We start from the raw sequence: 22,247 nt of genomic DNA on the forward strand, positions 1-22,247 counted from the left end.
TATAATTTTTAGGTTATAAATTTTTCCCCAAAGCATATTTAAGAATCAAGAGTAGTTTTTGGTATATTTTTGCACTGTAATATACTTACAAGCTCCTAAATACGATCAGCAAACATTTTGTTTGCTGTTATGCCTTAATTCGATAAATATTCAGATTTTTGGTGAAATACTATAGGTATGCATAAAATATTGTGTTAATTATGTTAGGATAGCTCCTAAGTTGACATTTTTATTTGTTTTAGCCAAAATAAAACATGTTTTAGTGTAATCGAGCTTAAAAAATTGCAGGAAATGTTGGCTATTTCAGCAAACAATGACTGCTGTCCCTTTTTCAGCAGACTTTCTGCTATTTTAGCAGACTTTTCTGCTGTCCCTACTAACAAATTTCTTTGGGTGTACCAATTCCTTAATCTTCATGTCCAATTAACTCGCATTTAAAATTGTAATTAATGTAAAATAAATAATAAATAATATATCGATTTTATAAAAAAAAACAAGTAAGGAAAGTCTAAAGTCGGGCGGGGCCGACTATATTATACCCTGCACCACTTTGTAGATCTAAATTTTCGATACCATATCACATCCGTCAAATGTGTTGGGGGCTATATATAAAGGTTTGTCCCAAATACATACATTTAAATATCACTCGATCTGGGCAGAATTTCATAGACTTTTACAAAATCTAAATCTGAACCGATGTCAACCAAATTTGGCACGCATAGCTACAATGCAAATTCTACTCCCTGTGCAAAATTTCAACTAAATCGGAGTTAAAAATTGGCCTCTGTGGTCATATGAGTGTAAATCGGGCGAAAGCTATATATGGGAGATATATCTAAATCTGAACCGAATTCAACCAAATTTGGCACGCATAGCTACAATGCTAATTCTACTCCCTGTGCAAAATTTCAATTAAATCGTAGCAAAAAATTGGCCTCTGTGGTCATATGAGTGTAAATCGGGCGAAAGCTATATATGGGAGCTATATCTAAATCTGAACCGATTTCAACCAAATTTAGCACACATAGCTACAATGCTAATTCTACTCCCTGTGCAAAATTTCAACTAAATCGGAGCAAAAAATTGGCGTCTGTGGTCATTTGAGTGTAAATCGCGCGAAAGCTATATATGGGAGCTATATCTAAATCTGAACCGATTTCAACCAAATTTGGCACACATTGCTACAATGCTAATTCTACTCCCTGTGCAAAATTTCAACTAAATCGGAGCAAAAAATTGGCCTCTGTGGGCAAATGAGTGTAAATCGGGCGAAAGCTATATATGGGAGCTATATCTAAATCTGAACCAATTTGGCTGATATTTTGCAAGTTTTTCGAGACTCATAAAACATTCGGATGTACGGAATTTGATGAAGATCGGTTGATATGCACGCATATTATGACCAGATCGGTGAAAAATATATATGGCAGCTATATCTAAATCTGAACCGATTTTTTCCAAAATCAATAGGGATCGTCTTTGAGCCGAAACAGAACCCTATACCGAATTTTAGGACAATCGGACTAAAACTGCGAGCTGCACTTTGCACACAAAAATACACCAACAGACAGACAGACAGACGGACAGACAGACAGACAGACGGACAGACAGACAGACGGACATCGCTAAATCGACTCAGAATTTAATTCTAAGACGATCGGTATACTAAACGATGGGTCTCAGACTTTTCCTTCTTGGCGTTACATACAAATGCACAAACTTATTATACCCTGTACCACAGTAGTGGTGAAGGGTATAAAAAATAAAAAGCCTGTAGGGAAACTCTTCAGTGTTTCTAATTTATAATCTATAATATGTGCGTGAAAATAAATTCCGAATTTTTTTAGCACAGGCACAAACCACCGTTTAGCAGAGCTCTGTAAATTATTGTCATAAAAGCTACATTAAAATTTAAACAGTCTCTAGTCTACAAATTATTTAAAATATTGGCAGAATTACATGAATTTGTATTAAAAAAAATAAATAAACTTATTAATATGTTTTTTATTTTTTTATTTTCAGGTTCTCGCACTGTATGTGGTTCCAAAGTGAATGTTGAAGTAAAAACCGATCGAAGTTGTCGCTTAATGGCTTTAAAGACATTGTTAGAGAAATTGCCACCTGTAAATTTTGCTATATTGAAATATATATTCCAACATTTTGTGCAGTAAGTATAAGTTTTTCATATTATAGAATAGTATAACACATCATGAGATTATCTGAGTGCAAAATTCATTACTGGAGTTATGCATTCTTCTTCTAATAACACTAGTTTACACTGAAAATGTATACTTGATGAGAGTCGACTTTTATTTACTTATGTATTTTGATCTGCTGAATTCGAAAAAACATGTTTAAAATTTTTTTATGGATCAGTTTTTGAGATATTCCGTTATTTTTAGTTTTTCGCTCTTTTTTCACTAAACAAATTATATCTCGATTTAGAAATGTCCGATTGTATCGTTGTTGGTATTTAAATGAAAGGTATAAAGATGACGAATAATCGTGTATAATTGGATCTGTGATAAGTTAATTGGTTCAAATATCGATGCGAAAAAGCAAAATTTTCAAAAAAATCGTATTTTACAATGGACCTTTTCCGCCAGAAAAGTATAAACTATTAAATTTTTTTTTAATAGAGATATAATTTGTTTAGTGAAAAAAAGGGTGAAAAACTAACAATAACGGGATATCTCAAAAACTGTTCCATAAAAAAAATATTTTTTTCGAATTCAGCAGATCAAAATACATAAGAAAAGTAGCCTCTCATCAAGTGTACATGATTTTTTTGTAAACTACTAGTGTAATTATGAACTATACTTTTTATAAAATATTTAAAAGAAAGTTCATACATTGATGTCGCATGATTCCGTTTACGATTTTGTATTTTTCCCCGTATTAATATTGACTGAAATGTGTAATGTTTAATTAAATGTCGACCAATTTCCATTGCAGCGTCTCTGACAACTCAAAACTAAACAGCATGGATAGTAAAAATTTAGCCATATGTTGGTGGCCCACTTTAATACCTATCGATTTTACTGATATGGGACATTTTGAGCAATTGCGTCCTTACCTAGAAGACATTGTACAAACAATGATTGATCAATACCCATATCTATTTTGTGGCGAAGACGCTTTTGTCATGGTATAAATCACCAGTATTTTCGTTTTTAATTTGTCGGTATATATAAATATATAATGTATGGGTGTTTATGTGTTATTAAGTTGTACAACAACAACAAAATGAAAACAGCAAAAATACTTTTTTTATATAGTATAAAAATTTAAGAAAAAAATAATTTTTGGTATAAGCTATGAAGAGGAACAGAAAGTAATTATGCTCACCTACAAAACATGTATTCCGTTTTTATGGGCGTGTAAACCATTGTTTTTAGTTGGTAGTTGATTTTTAAATTATTATAATATATTTGATTAGTTAATTGTATGTAAATTGATGTCTCCATGTGTGTGTGTGCGTGCGTATATGCATAAGCAAATTTTAGTTATAGTAAACAGAAGTGAGATTAAAAAACAAAAGGAAAAACAAAAAAAACAGACAAACCCAAGCAAGTAAATAAATAAAAAATAAATAATAACAATATACTAAAAAAAACAAGCTTAAAACTTTGTCGGAAAGCCAAAATATAGCAAAACATAAATTTAATAACAAAAACAAAAATAATAATAATAATAATAATAACGAAACGATAATGATAATAAATACACAGCTATAGATAGAGAACGAACATTTGAAACGAAGCCAATATTATTAAGAAGCCAACCGACTTTTATAAAACCTTATATATGTGTGTATATTGATTTGCCTCTGCCGCCTAAGTTTTATTTAGCCATGAAGGTTATAAAACTTCACTTACAATCTCCAAATAAGTGTGTGCTTATTAGATGAGTTTTTATCGCAAAACGAAAACGAAAAAAAGTAACAACAAATATCTTATGTCAGTTTGTATTCCTTTCATAAATACCCATATAGCATTTGTTTCTATTTTTACATTTAAACGAAAAAAAATCAAAATTTTTCCAAATTACCTAGAAATTTCTCAAAGAGTTTATCAAATGTTTATTCACACTATAAATATTTTAGCAGTTGTTATCACTACATAGCAAGGCGTAAAATTACTACATATCCTTCTTGAACAAAATATAATCTTATGTATATTTAAACCAAAACCAAACTGTAAAATAGTTCATCTCCAAAAGATGTTCTATTATTATTGAAATTTTTGATTTGCAAAATCGTTATGCCATCAGTGTATTATATTTGTTTTGACTTTTTACACAAAAAAAAAATAATCGGAATTTTCTCTCCCACACACTATCTCTCACATTCTATGTTGTTTGTCTAACTCACCGTAGCTGTAACATAAGGATATTTAGAACACATGGCCGGCCTCTAAATCGCTCAATTAGATTATACTTTTCTTGCATTTCAATATGAAACTCGATTTGCATTTATTTACAAGATAAAATTGTTTTTTATGTAGTTTTTATTTAATACGCTTAAATTCGAGTTTTATATAACTGATACGAACATTGTACGAGGGGATGATACCATAAGTACATTGCCTATAACATACTTGGAAATAAGTTTCCGTGGGAAATTCCGCTTCCGATAAAAGTGAAAATAGGTGTAGATCTGACTGAAATTTCGACAGTATTCAGGAGTGTAGTACGTCATAACAAATTAATCTTGCATTACACGATAGTAACGCAAAGGTTAATGAAAACTAGTATTTGTTGTTTTTTGAAATGTAGATACCCAAATGCATATTTGACAAGTCACCGTGCATCTGTTTCTGTAATAAAGCTGGGGTAATTTTTCCACTCCTAGGAAAAAGTATGCAATCAATAGCAGTCTTTGTGTCACATTCGTAAAATGTATAGACTTTAAACTGTGGTTGTACTTTAAACATTTACCCAAGAGGGTTTTCAACTAAACTAAAAATACTTTTTTACATATAAAATTCAAATACAAACATTTAATTTAACCAATTTAATAGTCCATTCACATTAGGCTTGAAAAATGGATTTGAAATCCCTTTTTTAAGACAAATTACAGTAGAAATCTAGTTTAAGTGGATTTTGGAAGTGTAATGTGAATGAGGCATTAACAAAATTGTCAAAAAAAGAGAAATAACAACAAACTAGTGTCTCTAGATTAACTATTAGCTGATTTCATTAATCTAAAGCTTATTTTTGGGTTTTGAAAGAAGATAAAGACCAAAATCAACTTATCGAACTTTAACGAGAAATCCACTTTTGAAATTTGAAAAAAGGACGAAACATGAAAAATTAAGTTTTCCATAACTTCGAAAATCGACTATCACCCATATTCTTATTTCCGAGTCTATTCCGACAAAATAATAAAATCCACTCTAATTATTTTCGGTACAAATTTCTGTTCTTAAATTAGAGTGGTTTTGACTCTTAATTTCGAGTCAGCTGTTTATTCTAAGAAGATTTTTTAAAACTGCTATTTCCTATTTTGGAAAGAAACGCAAATTTCAAGAGTCCCGTGTAAGGAGACGTTGTGTTTGGAATTCTTCAGATCTCATGGATATTCAAGACAGTGTTGCCAGGCGATTTTTGATTCTTCCCCCCAAATCTTAAGAAAAAAAACCCTAAATTGGTCTAGGCTTTTTTTCAAAAACCCCCAAAAAAAAATTAAGAATGTAATAAGTACAAAAAGGGGTTCGTGAAAAAATCCTGTAGTGATACACTTTAAAAATTAAATTTAACACAAATATTTATACTGAAAGAAGAGTTTTCTTTTTTGAGAAACGAAATTTTAGACAAACTAAGTTTTCGTTTGATGTAAAAAAAAATACTATTTGCATTTAAGAAAATACTTTATAACAAAAGACAATTTCGTTTGTTTAAAATTTCGTCCCTGAAGAAATTATTTTTTCTTTATATGTAATAATACAATATGTATACCAATTTAAAAAGCAGGCTTACTCTTAAAATGCTTTCAGCTGCTAAGTTAAAATATGATTGTTTTTAATTGTGTCAAATATTAAAAAAGGCCTTTCAACAGAAGCGTTTAAAAAAGATAACGAAAATAATGCTATTGCATACTTGCTTGTATTTAGGATCTTCTTGTTGACTTCCCTCATCTTTTTTTTATAATTCATGCCAGAATTGTTCCGAATTTGCTTGAGAATTGCTCCACTTTATAAGGTCTAAGATATTTTTTTACCCCCAAAAATCCCCCTAAATAAATGTTCCCCCTAAACGTGAAAAAACTAAATTTAGGGGGAAACCCCCTAACCTGGCAAGACTGATTCCAGATGCTGCGTAAATCTATATAGGGGAAATGTTTTGCTATATTCAAAAATTATACGCAACTGCACATAGCTTTTTGCCTTATATCACCATAATAAGGATGCGTTCTTGTGCATTCTTATCAGTCCTCCAAGAAAACCTATTCTATTTTAAAAATACATGCCTTTTGTCATTCTAATTGGTTTAGATTATTTGTGTTTACTCTAAAATATTTAGAGAATTTTTTTCACTAAATTCCTTCCTTCTCCGAATATAGAACGAATACTTAATTTGAACTTATGTGTACGCTCATTGAACGTTATACCTACGTTGAGTACATAAAATTTTTGAGACATACTTGGGATAAAGAAACATTCATTGGGCTACAAACAATTAACTTTCTTTTGCAATAAAAATAAGTAAAAATTATCATCAGTTTTGCTAAAATATATTAATACTAAAATTTATCATTAGTGTAATTAGAGCTATTGGTCCATTGAATGTTATGAAAATGAGATTTAATTATGTTACCAGGCGTCGGAGTCGAGCAAAATTTTTGGACTCCGACTCCAGCAAAATCTTCAGACTCCGATCTCAAGACTTCGACTCCACAGCCCTGGTAAAAACACTTGTTTCAGCGGATATTTCTTTATTCGTCTGCTAACACAAATTTTTCTTCAATTTTATCTATGCTCAAAATTAGGGACCTAATTGAAATCAATTCATTTTTTAATCAAGTATTTTTTATGCCCAACTAAAACTGTGATTGGTGCTATCATTTTTGTGATAAAAGACATTTCAATTAAAAAATTAATTGGACAAATTAATTTCGTGATTGAATCAGAAAAAAAATGTGTGTGTATGTTTGGTTACAAAAATATGAAGTGTGTTTTAAATGTTGGTTTAGCAGAAGTCGGAGTCGATCAAAACTTTTTGACTACGACTCGAGCAAAATCTTCTGTCTCCGGCCCCAAGGTAAAAACACTTTGTTTTTTGCTAACATAATTTTTTCTTCAATTTTATCAATGCACAAAATTACACTGAAAAAAAACAGTGAACCCACCAGGAAGAAAACTTTCGGTTAATTCTAGACAATTTTGAATATTTGTAGAAAATTTTAACTAAACAGTATTACAAACGTTGGCATCACGCCGATGTCATAAAAATAAGTAAATATTTTTCGGCAAATGCAAGAAAATTTATTAGACATAATTAAGTTTTTTCACTTGTTAAAGACAATTTTGTAGATTGAAGGACTTGGAGTTCAAAATTGCAAGAATGTCTTTAGTGTCATACGAAGTTCATTATGGACGCATTTTTGGTAAAATTTACAAATTTAAAGAAATTCTGAATTATTTTGTGGAAGACACGAATTTAGTTAATCTTTATGGTTCATTTGAGTATTTTTTCCACGGTTTTAGTTAATTTCACTAACGTAAAAAAAAATTATTAGAGTAAAGGAAACTTCCTCCAAACATAATTCCATTAACTAAAATAAAGTTAAATTGGCTTTAGTGAAATAGAGAATTCACTTTTTTTGAGTGTAGGAAACCCTATTGACCACTTGAATTTTATGAATTTTGTGAATGTGACTGAATTAATTAACCTCACTTTAATCAATGGGACACAATTTGAGTTGAATGTCGGCTGTTATGAAATTACTACTGCTGGATGTTTTAGCAAAGAAGACGAAATTGATTTTTTTTGCATATACAGCAAAAAAGTACAACAATATTTTTTCAATTAGAAATTTAATTCAATTAGTGAATCAATCAAATTTTACATGGCATCAGGGAGCCACCGTGGTGCAATGGTTAGCATGCTCTCCTTGCATACACAAGTTGACATTTCTGAGGGTTTCAAAGCTTCTCTAAGTTCACTGCAATGTGGAACGCCGTTCGGACTCGGCTATGAAAAGGAGGTCCTTTGTCATTAAGCTTAACATGAAATCGGGCAGCACTCAGTGATAAGAGAGAAGTCCACCAATGTGGTATCACAATGGACTGAATAGTCTAAGTGAGCCTGATACATCGGGCTGCCACCTACCCTAACCTAACCTACATGGAATCAATTATTTTTTTAATTGACGATGACCATTAATACCATAATTTCCATGATTGAAGCAATTTAAATTAAAATTTGATCGGATTAATTAATTTAATGCTTCAAAATAATAAAAAAATATATTTTTTTCTGTAGTTGTAGTTTTCCAAAGACTTTCAGCAAACCATTGATTTTTCAGCAATGTGTTAAGTGTTAAATTTACTGATTGTTTGGTGTTCTAAGAGAAAGACAGTCGTAATTACTGAATATCTAGTTAATATTATCATAGATTTTTTTCTATGAGTTTTATAAAGATAGAGGACAGCGGACATGGCCAATATGTGTATTCTAAATTATCCTTAGTACTTTTTTTTGAAATAATAACAGAAAAGAAAAATCTGATATAAAAAATGTTTTATAACTATTTCGATAATTGTAAGTGTGTAATAAATAACTAAATGCGATTAAGTGAAACAAAAATCCATATTATACAACATGTGTTATTTCTCACAGCAACCACAACAACAAAATAAAGTAACATACATAAATGTATTGACGATAATATGTATGTGTACTTCTCTATATATGTGTAATGTGTCTAAAACGCACCATAATCTTCCTGATTTATATAATAATTATAATATTATATTAATAGCAAGTAAATAGGTATTACAAAAAATAATAAGATATTTTATAAAAATGATGAAACAAAAACAAAACCAACCATTTAGTGTAATTTGTATGTAAAATGTCAGTGTCTATGTGTCTATTGCATAAACAACCAATTATTAAGTAACTAATATTAATTAATACTATATATATACATATTTACTACTGATTAACGTGATGTGGTGTATTGATATTTTTAAAAAATGAACACGAAAAAAACAAAAAAAAACAAAATTGATATTAACGGTCATTTCTGATACCGTATGCATTCGAAAGCGTTTATATCTGCGTGTTATGCGTGCATATGTACTAAGGTGAAAAAGGGCCGTCGTTTATGATGAAAAAAAAAAATCAAGAAAAATAAAAAATAAAATAATTTTGAAATAACTGTGCAAAACTTGTTGTTTTCCTTTTACCCAACATTGTATGCAAACAAATAAAACGTTTGCCAAACAAGTATCGCAAAAATTGTAAGTTCTTTTTAGTTGTTTTTGGATTTCTTCGTGATGTTCAAATCTTTTTATTCAATTTTGTTAACGAGAAGAAATTTTATTATCAGAGAGGCCAGTGGCATCATTTAAGGTTTCGTAGAAGAAATATAATATAGTACGAGGGCAGTTCGGAAACTTCTTAACCTAGCACAAAAAGCGCGGTATAAACAGAAAAAAGTTAAGTGCTTTGGAAACTTCCATCTCTGTTATGAACACATGTTAAATTTTGTTTCGATCTGGCAACTCCTTCACTTTTTTACAATGCACTATGGGGCCAACGACCAGATTTTGAGGCAAAAACTACAAAAATGCACTTATCGGTTTAAAATTTGGAACACATGTTGTGCATAACGCCAGAAGAGCTCATAGAAATTTTCAGATCGATCCGCCCACTGACACGCCCACTGAAACCTTTTATATATACATATAGACTGTGGTTTTGTATTCAATGTCTAGGTCGCAATTTTAGACCAATTGACGTTAAATTTTGCACACGTATGTGTATTGGAACAGGATAGAGCCCTATTGATTTTGGAAGAAATCGGTTGAGATTTAGATATAGCTCCAATATATATCTTACGCCCGGTACGCACATATAAGGCTCAAGAAGCTATAGTTTCATCCCAATGTTCTTCAAATTTTGCACAAAGGGTAAAATTGATAGTATTTGCAGGTGTGCTAAATTTGGTTGAAATCGGTTCAGATTTAGATATAGCTCCCATATATATGCTTCGTCCGATTTACACAAATGTGACCACAAAGACCAAAGTTTTACTCCGATTTACGTGAAATTTAGTTTCTTCAATTTTTGTTTGGCTCGACCGAAAATATATATTTTCTTAATTTTTGATACCATGCAATCTTACTTTGCATTCCTTGAAAATTTGGAATACGGCACCAAAGGAATTCCGACGTTTTTGCAGTCAAAATGTTACAAGTTCAATTTTTTTTATTTTTAGAAACACTGAATTTTTTGATTTTTTTAAAATTTTTTCATTATAAGACGGACACAGCCGGAATTAAACTTAAAACCACATGATACTTTCACACAATAACCTTCCTTCCCATACCAAAATGTCGGTGAATACAGAAAGTACCATTCCACGAAACACAAACATTACATGAAAATTATAAAACAAAAACTTACCACTTTAACACAACACATTTCTTTTCGCACAAACACAAACGAATTTTTAATATTTTTTTATTATTTTGCATACTTTCCATTTACACAATGTAAATTCCTTTTTACACAATGTAAATTCGCTTAGTAGTTTATTTTGTACAGTCAATTTTCTACAATGTATTTTTTTTCACTAGCGATTGAAAATGTAAACTATCTAAAAACAGCCAATTTTGCCAGCTTGTTTTAAAAGAAATGACTTGCCATATGTTTCTAATATTTTGTATTTCGAGCTACTGCACGGATGAAAAAGACTGTTTTTCATATGTTTCGCTATAAACATTATATGTTTGGAACACAAATTTTTAAACACAATATTTTTGAGTGCAAGCATATAATGTTCATAAACTAGCATAACATGTTTGGGACATATATGTCAATATGTTAAAACATATTATGTTTGGGACATAAAATGTTTGTAAATATAATATGCTTGGATGCAAACATATATTAATTTAGAAATAGCCTATAAACATATATGTGTTTAGTATCTTGGAGCGCTATTTAACAGGGAGCGATATTGAATTAAGTTGGTGGTTGTTGCTTGTTATTACAAAATTAACATTTTATTTTTCCTTGGGCAATTGATCAGCTACTTCGTTGATCCTTACAAACTGTGTGGTCCGCTGTTCGAATCCCCGTCCGGCAAAAGGTAAAATTAAAATAAAAAAAAAATCATACAATTGAATAATTTCTTCTACAATGTTTGTATTACAGAAAAAGGTGCTAAGAACTAAAAAATCTCGTGGAAGTGAGAAAGATGTGGGGGAATATACAATTGGGCAGAAACAAAATTTCGAGCATTCAGGTCGAAAACCTATGTTGTTAGCACCTATATTACCTGTTTATTTTCATAATTCATTATGATTGTAATAAATAAATAAATAAATAAAATTTTGAGCACAATATTGTTTGGGAGAAATTTTTTTTAAGCATATAGTATTTTTGGGTGCAAAATGCATATTATATGTTCACATAATAACATATTGTTTTTTGGAAGACAACATTATTGAATTTGGATGCAAAAATACAAAATGTTTGCAACTTAGACTACCCAAACATATATTGTTTAGACCAATATGCTTTCAAACATATTATATATTGGAAGAGATCAAACATATAAATGTTTGGGCAATACCCAAAAATGTATATGCTTGAAGCAAAATATGTTTGGGAGTATATGTTACAGAAGCGATTTTTTGTGAGCGTGTGGGATGTCTGAAACAGAATGACGTTATTAGTTTTTCCAATTTAAACTACCGAAAATTGACTTTTTGCCGCAGAATTCGGTCATTTGTCCCATAGTGCAATGGACTGAAGCTGGAGGAAGTGCCCCAAAGAAGGCAAACACAATTCAATCGGCTGGTAAGGTTATGGCAACGGTTTTTTGGGACTTCAAAGGTATTTTATTGATTGACTATCTGCAAAAGGGTAAAACAATAAATTCAGAGTACTATTGCAACCTTTTGGAGCAATTAAATGTACAAATTCAAGTAAAACGTCTTGGCTTACAACACAAAAAAATAATTTTTCATCAAGACAACACACCAGCGCTCAAGAGTGTATTAACAATGGTTAAAATCAACGTAATTAAAGTACGAGTTGCTTGACCATCCACCTTATTCTGTTGATTTAGCTCCCAGTGACTTTTACTTGTTCCCAAATCTAAAAAAAAAAATCCTTGCTGGCAAGCGTTTTACCTCAAATGAAGATGCAATTACAGTTGTAAACCACTATTTTGAAGACCTTGAGGAAAACTATTTTAATCAAAGGATAGAATTGCTAGAAAAGCGTTCGACTAAGTGTATTGAAATTTCAGGAGATTATATTGAAAAATAAAAATATTTTTGAAAAACTAACTATTCTCTTTCATTGATAGGCTAAGACGTTTCCGAACCGCCCTCGTATTATACCCGCAAATTAGAAATGCGGGATTTTTTCAAATGTTTGAGAATTTGTTCTAAAAAAAAATTAACAGACTCATCAATTGAAATGTTGTTCATCGCCACTTTCCCAAATTTCTGCGCTGAAAGAGGAACGAAACTAAGTTTTTAACCGAAAAAATCTTCGAATTGTTTGTCATAAAATCGGGTTTATTTTCTCTTTTAGAAAATACTTTATTACAAAGAGGAATTTCGTTTGTCTAAAAATTCGTTCCCGAGGAAAGTATCTTTTCTTTTTATGTGCCCAGTTCTTCTAAAAGCACAACTTTAAAAGCACTTCCAAAAATATTCTCCCAAAGATGTTCTTCATTTTAACTACACAAGCATTTCTTTTAATTCAATTTTTTATAACTCGTTTTTTCATATTTTTAATGGGTTTTTTAACTTTTTTGTTCCAAATAGATTAAAAACATAGTAAGAATTAGTAAATTGGTACAAATTATTCAAATTTGGTCGAAAAAATCCCATTCTAGAAAAATTGCGAATTTTTAAAAATTTTTGAAGTCAAAGTTTCAGACAAGCGTTAGAATACATAAAAATCATAAAAATTAATAGAAATTATATATTTGGCAAAATATAACGAAATTTAAGTACCTTTAGTAGTGATTTAAATTTAGTGCAACGGCTCACAGTGGTTCCAAATCGCTTTTTTTTGGAAATAATTGTGTATCTTTGGAACGGATAAATATATCAACATAATTTGTGAGAAAGCAGTGGTCTTTTCTTTTAAGTTTGCAAGGTTTTTGGTTCCTAGTAAGTCCACGGCCTCACCTGTAGGCGTTGAAAGTTGGTCACCTCGATGGTATGGGCACCTCGGTGGTATGAAATCCGCAATTATGATTTGCTCAAAATTTTGCACTTAACAGGTTGGCTGATAAGTCCCCGGTCTAACAAAGAAAAACACATTTTTTGTCAAAATTCGTTTTTATTATTCAACATAGTTCCCTTCAAGAGCGATACAACGATTATAACGACCTTCCAATTTTTTGCTACCATTTTGGTAGTACTCCTTCGGTTTTGCCTCAGAATAGGCCTCAGTTTCGGCGATCACCTCTTCATTGCAGCCAAATTTTTTCCCTGCGAGCATCCTTTTGAGGTCTGAGAACAAGAAAAAGTCGCTGGGGGCCAGATCTGCAGAATACGGTGGGTGGGGAAGCAATTCGAAGCCCAATTCATCGTTCTCAATGACTTGTGGCACGGTGCGTTGTCTTGGTGGAACAACACTTTTTTCTTCTTCATATGGGGCCGTTTTGCCGCGATTTTGACCTTCAAACGCTCCAATAACGCCATATAATAGTCACTGTTGATGGTTTTTCCCTTCCCAAGATAATCGATAAAAATTATTCCATGCGCATCCCAAAAAACAGAGGCCATTACTTTGCCAGCGGACTTTTGAGTCTTTCCACGCTTCGGAGACGGTTCACCGGTCGCTGTCCACTGAACCGAGTGTCGATTGGACTCAGGAGTGTAGTGATGGAGCCATGTCTCATCCATTGTCAAATATCGACGGAAAAACACGGGTGTATTACGAGTTAACAGCTGCAAACACCGCTCAGAATCATCAACACGTTGTTTTTGGTCAAATGTGAGCTCGCGCGGCACCCATTTTGCACAGAGCTTCCGCATATCCAAATATTGATGAATGATATGACCAACACGTTCCTTTGATATCTTATCGATCAACTTCATTTTACGGTCATCAAAATCACTTTGTGGATTTTTTTTGATGTTTTCGTCGGTAACCACCTCTTTCGGACGTCCACTGCGTTCACCGTCCTCCGTGCTCATTTCACCACGCTTGAATTTTGCATAACAATCAATTATTGTTGATTTCCCTGGGGCAGAGTCCGGAAACTCATTATCAAGCCAAGTTTTTGCTTCCACCGTATTTGTTCCCTTCAGAAAACAGTATTTTATCAAAACACGAAATTCCTTTTTTTCTATTTTTTCACAATAACAAAAGTTGCTTCACAAAAGACGCTCTATCTCACAAACTAATTGACTTCAAATTAGTCAAATTCAAATTTTGACACGAATCATTTGAAGATTGGTACTATATAAAAATAATATGCATTTAATACTAGCGACGCCATCTATGTGTCAGACCGGGGACTTATCAGCCAACCTGTTATAGTACAATTAGTAATATAGTCAAGTGTGCAAAATTTGGTGGACATCGGTTCAGATTTAGATATTTATAGCTCCCATATATGGTAGCCACCGTGGTGCAATGGTTAGCATGCCCGCCTTGCATACACAAGGTCGTGGGTTTGATTCCTGCTTCGACCGAACACCAAAAAGTTTTTCAGCGGTGGATTATCCCACCTCAGTAATGCTGGTGACATTTCTGTGAGTTTCAAAGCTTCTCTAAGTGGTTTCACTGCAATGTGGAACGCCGTTCGGACTCGGCTATAAAAAGGAGGTCCCTTGTCATTGAGATGTTAAGCTCAATGAATCGGGCAGTACTCAGTGATAAGAGAGAAGTTCACCAATGTGGTGTCACAATGGACTGGATAGTCTAAGTGAGCCTGAAATATCAGGCTGCTCCCATATATATCTTACGCCCGATTTGCACTAATATGGCCCCAGACGCCAGAATTTTGTTCTGATTTGTTTCAAATTTGCCCAAGAAGTGCAAATTTTTGGAGCATTTTACTAAGCAACAGAGTAAATATATTATATATTGTTGGAAAGGTATTTGAGACAGCTTTCTTCTTATATAATGGTAAAAATGGAAAAATACGAAAATTTAAACTTTTTGGGGTAATGACCAATTTTTTTTTAAATATAATTTTTTGAGAATTAGGAATGAATTGAAACCTTTATAACTTTTGAACTAATTATGATTGTTTCAGACATTTACAGGAAATAGGCCTCAGTTTCGGCGATCACCTCTTCATTGCAGCCAAATTTTTTCCCTGCGAGCATCCTTTTGAGGTCTGAGAACAAGAAAAAGTCGCTGGGGGCCAGATCTGCAGAATACGGTGGGTGGGGAAGCAATTCGAAGCCCAATTCATGAATTTTTGCCATCGTTCTCAATGACTTGTGGCACGGTACGTTGTCTTGGTGGAACAACACTTTTTTCTTCTTCATATGGGGCCGTTTTGCCGCGATTTCGACCTTCAAAAGCTCCAATAACGCCAAATAATAGTCACTGTCGATGGTTTTTCCCTTCTCAAGATAATCGATAAAAATTATTCCATGCACATCCCAAAAAACAGAGGCCATTACTTTGCCAGCGGACTTTTAAGTCTTTCCACGTTTCGGAGACGGTTCACCGGTCGCTGTCCAATCAGCCGACTGTCGATTGGACTCAGGATTGTGGTGGTGGAGCCATGTTTCATCCATTGTCACATATCGACGGAAAAACTCGGGTGTATTACGAGTTAACAGCTGCAAACACCGCTCAGAATCATCAACACGTTGTTGTTTTTGGACAAATGTGAGCTCACGCGGCACTCATTTTGCACAGAGCTTCCGCATATCCAAATATTGATGAATGATATGACCAACACGTTCCTTTGATATCTTTAAGGCCTCTGCTATCTCGATAAACTTCATTTTACGGCCATTCAAAATCATTTTGTGGATTTTTTTGATGTTTTCGTCGGTAACCACCTCTTTCGGGCGTCCACTGCGTTCACCGTCCTCTGTGATCATTTCACCACGCTTGAATTTTGCATACCAATCAATTATTGTTGATTTCCCTGGGACAGAGTCCGGAAACTCAATTATCAAGCTTCCACCGTATTTGTCCCCTTCAGAAAAAAGTATTTTATCAAAACACGAAATTCCTTTTTTCCATTTTTTTCACAATAACAAAAGTTGCTTCACAAAAGACGCTCTATCTCACAAACTAATTGACTTACAGACTCAAATTTTGGCACGAATCATTTGAAGGTTTGTACTATATACAAATAATATTCATTTAATACTAGCGACGCTATCTATGTGTCAGACCGGGGACTTATCAGCCAACCTGTAATAGTACAATTAGTAATATAGTCAAGTGTGCAAAATTTGGTGGACATCGGTTCAGATTTAGATATTTATAGCTCCCATATATATCTTACGCCCGATTTGCACTAATATGGCCCCAGACGCCAGAATTTTGCTTTGATTTGTTTCAAATTTTGCCCAAGGAGTGAAAATTTTTGGAGCATTTTACTAAGCAACAGAGTAAATATATTATATATTGTTGGAAAGGTATTTGAGAAAGCTTTCTTCTTATATAATGGAAAAAATGGAAAAATACGAAAATTTAAACCTTTTGGGGTAAGGACCAACTTTTTTTTTTTAAATATAATTTTTTGAGAATTAAGAAATGAATTGAAACCTTTATAACTTTTGAACTAATTATGATTGTTTCAGACATTTACAGGAAAAATTGTTCCAATACACCATTATTGCTGAATACACCATTCCCAAAATTCGTATCAAAAATCCCCAAAGTGGGGACATATGTTAAAAAACGTTATTTTTTGTCATTTGCAGCTGTTCTCAGGTGTTTACCGGTAGAATGTTGAAATCTTTTACAGTTAGTTAATGGACACATGAGGCTTTTTGGAAAAGAGATCGTCTTACGGTGCTTTTGCCACACCCTCAAAAAAAAATCGCTTCTTTAACATATGTTCCAAACATATTTTGCAGGAAGCACATATATTATTGCATACTGCCGAAACATTAATATGTTTGTTTTATGTGGACATATTATATGTTTGGAAGCATTTTGAGCCAAAAATATTATATGCTTGGAAGAATTTTTCCCAAACACGATTGTGCTCATTCCCTAACATACTCGTAATTTTCACTTCCACGAAATTTTTTAGTTATTGGCACCTTTCTCTGTAATACAAATAATGTTGAAGAAATTATTCACTTTTATAAATTTTTTAAATTTTACCTTTCGCCTGCACGGAGAATCGAACCGAGGACCATACAGTTTGTAAGCCAACACACTATCCACTGGGCTACGTAGCTGTTATAGTCACCAGTAGATAATTATCGTTTTAAGTTACATTTATATAGCATAGTTTGCAGCGCCCACGAGCCCATGCAAACATAACATTATTTAACAGAAACATACATTTGTTTGCCACGTGGAGCAGTGGTTAGCATGTCTGCCTTGCATGCAAAGGGTCGTGGGTTCAATCCCTGCTCCGACCGAACATTTTTTTTTGTTTTTTTTTTTTTTTTTAATTTACACATTTATATTTATACTATATTAATTTTTTTAAATGAAACATCGAAATGTGCGTTATTAAAGATTTATAGTCAGTAACAGTGCTTGATATAAACGAAATTGACTGATTTTTGGATAAAATATTATTTTTTTATTGCAAAAATAACAATTTTGTAACAAAAAACTGTTTTTGTACAAAACTTTAAAATTTGGAAGGAATTCAAAAACTAACAAAAGAAGAACGTGGAGTCGAGTATAAACATACATACATAATTTTATAATATAAACATAAATTTATTTAGGAGTGAACAGTTTTTTACTAGCATTTAACACCATCGCTCTAAAATTCCTTTTATTTTTCTTTAATAATTCATTTTAAAGAAAATAAACTTTTTAAATTGTTTTAGCTGTAAAAGTCGAACTTAGTGCCCGCTTTTATATTTGATGGTGTCCGTCAACTCCTCGTGGACTACTTTTTAATAAAGAGAAACTAAACTTTGTTTTTTTACATTTTACTGTGTAATTTTTCACTATTTCCTCCTTATTTCATTTTACCGTCCCAACTCTAAAAAGAGTATAGTGCCCTTTCGTTATTTTTATGAAGACCCCTGATTTCTTTTAACGAACCAAGAAAAAAATAATGCCAAAATGATAAACAAAACACATGTCCACACATACATAAAATGCTGCTCTCAAGGCGAAAACATAATCTGTTTGTTTTTCAAATGTCTATTCTCTTGGTTCAGAATGTATATTCTCTTTATTCAAATTAAATAATATTTAGACTTAAACATATCAAATTTTTGGCCTTATCATAAAACAGTTTTCCGAAACAACATACAAGCGGTTTCACAGAAATTGTTCTCTTTTGACTCTTTTGCTGTGTTATATTGATATCTTTCGTCAACTCTCCCGGTTTCCATCTCTATTTCTCTCTATACTCTCTCTGTCGCTTTGAATAAAATATCACAACATATGTATGTTTAGTTGAAATTTGTAAATTTATATATGTTTGTATTCACACATATGATTTTTATGAAACATTCATGCCCCAAACATAATATATTCTAACATATTAACATAGATGTCCCAAACATTTAGTGTTAGTTTAGGAAAATTACATGTTCGCACTTAAATATATTGTGGTTTAAAATCGTGCCCGAAACACATTTTGTTTATATCGGAACATATGAAAAACATATTTTTCTAACAGTGCAAATGAGAATTTTTTAAAACAATTTTTTTCGTTTCCAAAAATTGCTGATTTTGGGTTGAGAAGAACTCGTATACTACTTGACCAAAATTACCGAAAAAGCTTAAGATGTATCTCTATTTGGTTTTCTATAAGACACACCCTCAAAAAAAATCGCTTCTTTAACATATGTTCCAAACATATTTTGCAGGAAGCACATATATTATTGCATACTGCCGAAACATTAATATGTTTGTTTTATGTGAACATATTATATGTTTGGAAGCATTTTGAGCCAAAAATATTATATGCTTGGAAGAATTTTTCCCAAACACGATTGTGCTCATTCCCTAACATACTCGTAATTTTCACTTCCACGAAATTTTTTAGTTATTGGCACCTTTCTCTGTAATACAAATAATGTTGAAGAAATTATTCACTTTTATAAATTTTTTAAATTTTACCTTTCGCCTGCACGGAGAATCGAACCGAGGACCATACAGTTTGTAAGCCAACACACTATCCACTGGGCTACGTAGCTGTTATAGTCACCAGTAGATAATTATCGTTTTAAGTTACATTTATATAGCATAGTTTGCAGCGCCCACGAGCCCATGCAAACATAACATTATTTAACAGAAACATACATTTGTTTGCCACGTGGAGCAGTGGTTAGCATGTCTGCCTTGCATGCAAAGGGTCGTGGGTTCAATCCCTGCTCCGACCGAACATTTTTTTTTGTTTTTTTTTTAATTTAACATTTATATTTATACTATATTATTTTTTTTTTTTAAATGAAACTTCGAAATGTGCGTTATTAAAGATTTATAGTCAGTAACAGTGCTTGATATAAACGAAATTGACTGATTTTTGGATAAAATATTATTTTTTTGCAAAAATAACAATCTTGTAATAAAAAACTGTTTTTGTACAAAACTTTAAAATTTGGAAGGAATTCAAAAACTAACAAAAGAAGAACGTGGAGTCGAGTATAAACATACATACATAATTTTATAATATAAACATAAATTTATTTAGGAGTGAACAGTTTTTTACTAGCATTTAACACCATCGCTCTAAAATTCCTTTTATTTTTCTTTAATAATTCATTTTAAAGAAAATAAACTTTTTAAATTGTTTTAGCTGTAAAAGTCGAACTTAATGCCCGCTTTTATATTTGATGGTGTCCGTCAACTCCTCGTGGACTACTTTTTAATAAAGAGAAACTAAACTTTGTTTTTTTACATTTTACTGTGTAATTTTTCACTATTTCCTCCTTATTTCATTTTACCGTCCCAACTCTAAAAAGAGTATAGTGCCCTTTCGTTATTTTTATGAAGACCCCTGATTTCTTTTAACGAACCAAGAAAAAAATAATGCCAAAATGATAAACAAAACACATGTCCACAAATACATAAAATGCTGCTCTCAAGGCGAAAATATAAGCTGTTTGTTTTTCAAATGTCTATTCTCTTGGTTCAGAATGTATATTCTCTTTATTCAAATTAAATAATATTTAGACTTAAACATATCAAATTTTTGGCCTTATCATAAAACAGTTTTCCGAAACAACATACAAGCGGTTTCACAGAAATTGTTCTCTTTTGACTCTTTTGCTGTGTTATATTGATATCTTTCGTCAACTCTCCCGGTTTCCATCTCTATTTCTCTCTATACTCTCTCTGTCGCTTTGAATAAAATATCACAACATATGTATGTTTAGTTGAAATTTGTAAATTTATATATGTTTGTATTCACAGATATGATTTTTATGAAACATTCATGCCCCAAACATAATATATTCTAACATATTAACATAGATGTCCCAAACATTTTTGTGTTAGTTTAGGAAAATTATATGTTCGCACTTAAATATATTGTGGTTTAAAATCGTGCCCGAAACACATTTTGTTTATATCGGAACATATGAAAAACATATTTTTCTAACAGTGCACAAGCAAAAAACGTTGGGAGAAGTCCAGACAAATAAATGTTACGACAGAAAGAATGTAGCTGCCTTTTTCGAAAAAAATTGGTCAAAATTCTGTATTTTTTTTAAATTCCAAAATTCCAAATTGCGGAGTCTACAAGTTTTAATCTAAAACACTTAAGTACATAATTTTTTCTTTAACATATGTTGATATCTTTATCCGTTCCAAAGTTACAGAATTATTTCCAAAAAAGCGATTTGCAACAACTGTGCGGCTGTAGAAATGGTGGACATCCGTCCTATGACAAGCCCCCATTAAATTCAATTTTGAACCACTTCCGGAACCAAGAAGAACATTTTCAACATTTCAACATCACGTTTTCTGCAAATGAGACTGAAAAAAATGTGCAAACCAACATCAATCGTAAGGGTAAGTAAAAATTGTATTATTTATTTAAAATATTCTTGAATTTATTTTATGTTAGTTTGTGTGTTCTTTAGAGTCGAAGATGATGAACATGTTTTGAAATTATTAATGAGAGGGCGGTTGGGTGTGAAAGACGGTGGTTTTTAGTCCGAAAGAAAATCGAAGTCAGTATTATGGAACAGAGACCAGACAGGCCAAGAAGCAAATAAACAGAAGTTTTTGTTAGTTTGCTTCTTGGCTTAAATGCATTAATTGAGTTCGATACAAAACCCTTGTGATCCTTCGTTGAATTGTGCACTATACCCAGCTGGTTCCTCCAAATACACACCATAAGCTTCTTTCCATGGATATTTGGCTTTGACGTCGATGTTATATCATGTCCGGGGAAACCATATGTTTTTATACCCATCACCATAGAACGGGACGTGGTGACGGGGTTATAATAAATTTGTCATTCCGTTTGTAACACATCGAAATATCGATTTCCGACTTTATAAAGTATATATATATATATATATATATATATATATATATATATATATATATAATATATATATATATATATATATATATATATATATATATATATATATATATATATATATATATATATATATATATATATATATATATATATATATATATATATATATATATATATATATATATATATATATATATCGAAATATCGATTTCCGACTTTATAAAGTATATATATATATATATATATATATATATATATATATATATATATATATATATATATATATATATATATATATATATATATATATATAATATATATATATATATATATATATATATATATATATATATATATATATATATATATATATATATATATATATATATATATATATATATATATATATATATATACT

The 22,247-nt window shown here is 31.6% G+C and overlaps 1 protein-coding gene across 4 annotated transcripts in view; it reads left to right on the top strand.

The window, feature by feature from the left end:
* RhoGAPp190 (Rho GTPase-activating protein 190) overlaps positions 1-9,394 on the top strand; it is a 55,817-nt gene extending 46,423 nt beyond the window's left edge. For all 4 annotated transcript variants that reach the window (XM_075302768.1, XM_075302770.1, XM_075302767.1 and 1 more), the window contains 2 exons: positions 2,023-2,167; positions 2,956-9,394. In XM_075302768.1, coding sequence (XP_075158883.1) covers positions 2,023-2,167; positions 2,956-3,154 — 344 coding nt within the window. In that variant the 3' untranslated portion in view covers positions 3,155-9,394. The remainder of the gene's footprint in view (positions 1-2,022; positions 2,168-2,955) is intronic.
* Positions 9,395-22,247: the final 12,853 nt, after the last annotated feature.

Source organism: Haematobia irritans, chromosome 3, assembly GCF_050003625.1.
Source record: "Haematobia irritans isolate KBUSLIRL chromosome 3, ASM5000362v1, whole genome shotgun sequence".
Lineage (NCBI taxonomy): Eukaryota > Metazoa > Arthropoda > Insecta > Diptera > Muscidae > Haematobia > Haematobia irritans.